The sequence below is a fragment of the Oncorhynchus masou genome, chromosome 22 (assembly GCF_036934945.1).
Source record: "Oncorhynchus masou masou isolate Uvic2021 chromosome 22, UVic_Omas_1.1, whole genome shotgun sequence".
In the NCBI taxonomy this organism is placed as follows: Eukaryota; Metazoa; Chordata; class Actinopteri; order Salmoniformes; family Salmonidae; genus Oncorhynchus; species Oncorhynchus masou.
Window position 1 is genome coordinate 18,519,224 of NC_088233.1, and position 6,000 is coordinate 18,525,223.

The following is a 6,000-nucleotide window of genomic DNA, read 5'->3' on the forward strand; positions in this document are numbered from 1 at the left end:
CTCGTTCTAAAACTATCTGCCGAAATTGTTGCAACCCCTATTACTAGCCTGTTCAACCTCTTTCGTATCGTCTGAGATTCCCATAGATTGGAAAGCTGAAGCAGTCATCCCCCTCTTCAAAGGGGGAGACACTCTAGACTCAAACTGCTATAGACCTATATCTATTCTACCCTGCCTTTCTAAAGTTTTTGAAAGCCAAGTTAACAAACAGATTATCAACCATTTCGAATCTCACCGTACCTTCTCCGCTGGTTTCAGAGCTGGTCATGGGTGCACCTCAGCCACGCTCAAGGTCCTAAACGATATCATAACCACCATCGATAAGAGACATTACTGTGCAACCGTATTCATCGACCTGGCTAAGGCTTCGACTCTGTCAATCACCACATTCTTATTGGCAGACTCAACAGCCTTGGTTTCTCAAATGATTGCCTCGCTTGGTTCACCAACTACTTCTCCGGTAGAGTTCAGTGTGTCAAATCGGAGGGCCTGTTGTCCGGACATCTGGCAGTCTCTATGGGGGTGCCACAGGGTTCAATTCTCGGGCTGACTCTCTTCTCTGTATACATCAATGATGTCGCTCTCGCTGCTGGTGATTCTTTGATCCACCTCTACGCAGACAACACCATTCTGTATACCTCTGCCTCTTCGTTGGACACTGTTAACTAACCTCCAGATGAGCTTCAATGCCATACAACTCTCCTTCCGTGGCCTCCAACTGCTCTTAAATGCAAATAAAACTAAATGCATGCTCTTCAACCGAATGCTGCCCGCACCTGCCCGCATCACTACTCTGGACGGTTCTGACTTAGAATATGTGGACAACTGCAAATACCTAGGTGCCTGGTTAGACTGTAATCTCTCACATTAACCATCTCCAATCCAAAATCTAGAATCGGTTTTCTATTTTGCAACAAAGCACCCTTCACTCATGCTGCCAAACATACCCTCGTAAAACTGACCATCCTACCGATCAGACTTCGGCGATGTCATTTACACCAGCTATCAGAGCAGATCACTGCATATAGCTCATCTGTAAATAGCCCATCCAATATACCTTATCCCCATTCTGTATTTATTTATATCCTTTGCACCCCAGTATCTCAACTTGCACATCCTACCATTCCAGTGTTTAAGTGCTATATTGTAATTACTTTGCCACCATGACCTATTTATTGCCTTACCTTTCTTATCCTACCTCATTTGCACATGCTGTATATAGATTTTACTACTGTTTTATTGATTATATGTTTGCTTATTCTATGTGTAACTCTGTGTTGTTGTATGTGTCGAACTGCTTCGCTTTATCTTGGCCAGGTCGCCTACCTGGTTAAATAAAAGGCAAAATAAATAAATATATATTATTTTTTAATTGGGGGGGGGGGGGGGTTAAAAAAAGGTTACTACATGATTCCAAATATGTTACTTCATAGTGTTGATGTCTTCACTATTATTCTACAATGTAGAAAATAGTACAAATAAATAAAAAGCCTTGAATGAGTAGCTGTGTCCAAACATTTGACTGGTTCTGTATGTGTATTTGATGTATTGATGCAGGGCTCACCCCATGCTAAAGTAAAGGTTAAATAATATAAGTAATAGTAAACTTGAGTTCTGAATTTTTTTAAATCCTCAACAGTGGTAGAGTCAGATGACCTTTGGAGCAAACTCCATAGAGACAACATTCAAGTCGGCAGGGTAGCCTAGTGGTTAGAGCATTGGGCTAGTAACCGAAAGGTTGCAAGTTCAAATCCCCGAGCTGACAAGGTACAAATCTGTCGTTCTGCCCCTGAACAGGCAGTTAACCCACTGTTCCTAGGCCGTCATTGAAAATAAGAATTTGTTGTTAACTGACTTGCCTAGTAAAATAAAGGTAAAAATACAAAAAAAAAATCATCCATCCCCCACTCATTCAAATATAGGAACTGGTTGCTCCAGTCTGACCCCTCTGCCATCTCTGGCTCCACCCCCACCCGGTCATCTAGAGGTGTGAAGGTTAGTACCTTTTATGGGTGTGTGTAAACTTACACAAAAGCTATGGTAATAAAAAAAATGTATGTTCTCTATAGTTACGTACTTGAAAATGTATCAATTGACCAAGTCGGCCACTTGGGTACATTTGGGCAAACTCGTAAGCAACACCCGGGAGACGTCATACATAATATTTAGTATCTCTTTCATTCTTGAATGTATCAGTCTGAAACTTTGCACATACACACTGTTTCCATGTTGTGGACAATATCTAAATTATCACCAGCTTCCTATCTCAATGTTTGGCCTTTCTTTTGCATTTCAAAAGGTGATGCAACAAAAATAAGAAACGCATGTTTAAAAAAATATTTTACCAGATCTAATGTGTTATTCTCCTACATTAATTTCACATCTCCAAACTTCAAAGTGTTTCCTTTCAAATAGTATCAAGAATATGCATATTCTTGGATAAGGTCCTGAGCTACAGGCAGTTAGAGTTGGGTGTGTCATTTTAGGCGGAAATTGAGATGAGTCCAATCCTTATGAGATTTTTAACTGCATTTCACGGTAAAGTCTACACCTTGTATTCAACCCATGTGACAAATACAATTTGATGGATTTTATTTGAATTTGAGCTGGGAGTCAAGATAGGCACCTGGCTATGAACTCAGAGTTCATCAGTCACCAACTTTACCGGATGATTAGCATCCTCCTTTAGGTTACATATTGATTTATTAACGTTATTCAGAAACAAAAGACTTGCCGCGGGACAGGAGTCTGGGAGAACAACCTCTCACAAAAGACTTCACTCAACACATAGCTGGGAGGCAGGAAACGTAGCGAAGAGAAGGACAGGAAAAATAAAGTAAGTCTTCCCCCTCATCCCCAGTTTGTGGCGCTCTTTGTTTGAACCATGCCATGCTGCAGCCTTTCTCAGCAGAGAGACTACTTAAAGGCCATGAAGAATAATTATTGTAGGAAGTGTAGCCCCCACATCAGAGGAAGCAGCCCCCTCTGGCACCTATGCTGACAAGGCCACTGTCCTGCCTGCCTCTCAGGGCCAACTTCCTGTGACAGGATGCAAGCCGAGAACATAGGCTACACACAACAAACCCCTTGTATGATTAGCCTATTGGGCCCTGAGTTTTTATAAGTCAGTGCCCATTGGTCAGAAATCCTGGACCCAACTACAGCCTAAACGTGATTGATGGCAGGCGTTATTCCTCACCCTGTGACCTGAGCAGGATAAACTCCGGAACCACATGTATAAAGTATTTCATAGATGGTGTGTCCCATCATTGACAAATTATGCTTCAACAAGGCTTCTTCAATGTCCTATTTTCATAAACAACCCAAGGCAGACACCAAGTGGGCTACAATGCATTTAGTGAGAAGGAAGAAAATACAGTTCTCATGAGTGTCACTGAATGAAGGCCATCAAGTCTTAAAATGTGTATTACCCAAGCCCATACTAAAATTGACTACAGCCAGTGACAATCTACTCCCAGTGCTTCATTCATAAAATGTAATGGACATTAAGCCTAATTCAGATTGATTTATATTCCCTATTTAATAACCATTGATATGGTCTTGATTAATATAATTTGACTAACACAGACAAACCATTCCAATAGCTACTATAAAAACATGGACTCACAAAACCAATTACTGGAATTGAAAGGCTGCGCAACACTGGATGATTAGAGGTAAAGCAATACATCTACATGATACGTCAACCTCTCGCACATGTGGACAGACACACACACACACCATTAAAATAATATCACTCATCCCAGAGCTATCATAATGACATAGTAGTGGCATACATAGAGTAAACCACCAGACCAATCATACTAAAACACTTAAGGATTTAATCACATGGGCCATCCATCTCTCCCTGGTGTTTTCATCCTGGAGGGACATTGATAAATGGAACACTGAACTTGCCTAAGGCCAATGGCGGTGCTATCAGTCTTCGTCAGTCAGTCAGTCACACACACAATTTTGAGTCAGAATTCTATGAAGAAAGATCCAGGAATGGGTACAGCATGGTACAAATCAGTAAGAGTTTAAGATTAATGTCTGGCATGAATATAAAAAAACACACCCCTGAGCACTCGCCCCCTTGCAGCTCCCCAACTGGCGTGTGCTCAGTGCCTGATAACACAGCCTACCAGCTAGACAGAATAATCCTATTGGGACAGGCAACACTACAGAGGAAAAGAGGGCTCCCAACAATAGAGACAACACACAGGCTCAGGCAAGGTAACCCCACCAAAAGGAGATGTGGCTGGGCCCACATAATCTAGCATGCTGGGGAGCCATCCGGACCTGGGGGCACAGAGGAATTGAGGGTGTAACAGACAAGCCCCTGACTACGATTCCCTTTGTTGAGAGAGCCTTCAGTAAACATGTTCGTACACACACACACACACTCGTTGTAGTGCAGCATTCATGCCTTGATCCCTTTTAGGGAGCAGACAGACACCTTGAATTCCTTGCGCAGTTTCTGGCACCACACTTCATAGTTGCATAAGCCCAAAATGTTATGTTGTTTTCTGTAAAGCTAAACATCACAGAATGTGCAGTGATATGGGTGTACTGTGGACCACCTCTGATATGCATGATGAGTGGCCTCATATTGGCGTGAACCAAGCAGTTTGGCTGAAATAATTTATTGCAATGTCTCATTGGGAACTATGAGTTTGAGCATGTCAATTTTCCTATTTAGAATTTTTTTTTATGTTTGAGGGACTTCAAACATGTGCATTTCCCTTTAAAATGTGTTTCTTCTTTCTAACCCTAGATGGCTCTCACCATGTGCACGTATTTGTTTATTTGGGTCATTTAAATTTCCGTCCTCGACTTTAACATTACACTCCTTTTTGGTCAATTTCTCACTGATGAGACGAACATTGCCCAACAGCAAAACAATGTCACTATAATTCAGGCTACTTCCTCTACTGGCAAAGAGTAGACAGCAAAACTCATTATTTCGCCAATTGTTTATCACCCCCCAACCCCCCAACCAACCAACCAACCAACCAACCCACCGAAAGTCAACCTTCTCTGAAAAAGGATAATCAGGATAATCTGACATCGTCGCGCCAGAACTACAGGTGGTGAAGGTTCAGGGTGGCTGCCAACTCGACAAGCACTAGTTACTGACACAGAGCAACTAACAGTAGTTATGCTTGATTGAAAGTTTCTGACAAAGCTTCATCTATGGCTAATAAAGTACAATTGGCTAACAAACCAACTGTCCAACTCTTAACCAAAGACTAGCAATCTCATTACTCCGATGTCAACTACCGAATCGTCGTTTGTAGGCATACAAGAAACTGGCTGGGGTTAAGGGTAAGAGTAACCGAGTTGGACCTCCGGGGAGATCTGTTCGCTCACACTGGGTGCTCGCGCTGCGCTGTCTTGATTGAACCACAGACTGACACCGCAATACAACTTGACGCACTTATGTCATTAAGGAATATGTCGGCTCCTTACCTGCCATGAAACCAGTCCTTACAAATGTCGCATTCAATCATAAACCGGCTAACATCATACGACTGCTGGCAGACACAATAGAGCGAGGCTGCCGCCATCTTCATAGTGTCCCCAAACAACTCAGGCAGAAAGTTGGGCGGGGACTATGTCCACCACACACGGAAAAAGCCGAATGCGAAACAATAAATTACGGAAACGTTTCAGAAGACAAAAAATGACCACTCAGTCTAGAACGTCATATGTTTATGACAATCAATCATCTCCCACTATTAAACCCAAATTACGAATGCAACACCATAATATCGGATGTATACACGTGCATGCACTTTATATGTTGTCCTAAACTTTAAGAAATTATTTTGTTTGCTTCATAGTGTAACATGCCAGAGCTATTGGCTCCAGGTGCTCCAAATTGTACATTAAAGGTAGACTCAGCGATATGACATAGATGCAGGACGTAAACAGCATAATGGGTAAATTTCGGTAACAACTAACAGCATTTAAACGCGAGGCTCAACTGTTTTGGTC

General features: G+C 42.1%; 1 protein-coding gene across 5 annotated transcripts in view; it reads right to left on the minus strand.

The window, feature by feature from the left end:
* The window catches only part of LOC135509131 (lysine-specific demethylase 7B-like), a 63,067-nt gene extending 57,487 nt beyond the window's left edge, over window positions 1–5,580 (minus strand). For all 5 annotated transcript variants that reach the window (XR_010450897.1, XM_064929519.1, XM_064929520.1 and 2 more), the window contains exon 1: window positions 5,473–5,580. Coding sequence is in view for 4 of the 5 variants with exons in the window: in XM_064929519.1 (XP_064785591.1) it covers window positions 5,473–5,576 (104 nt within the window). In the remaining variant the exon portion in view is untranslated. The remainder of the gene's footprint in view (window positions 1–5,472) is intronic.
* Window positions 5,581–6,000: the final 420 nt, after the last annotated feature.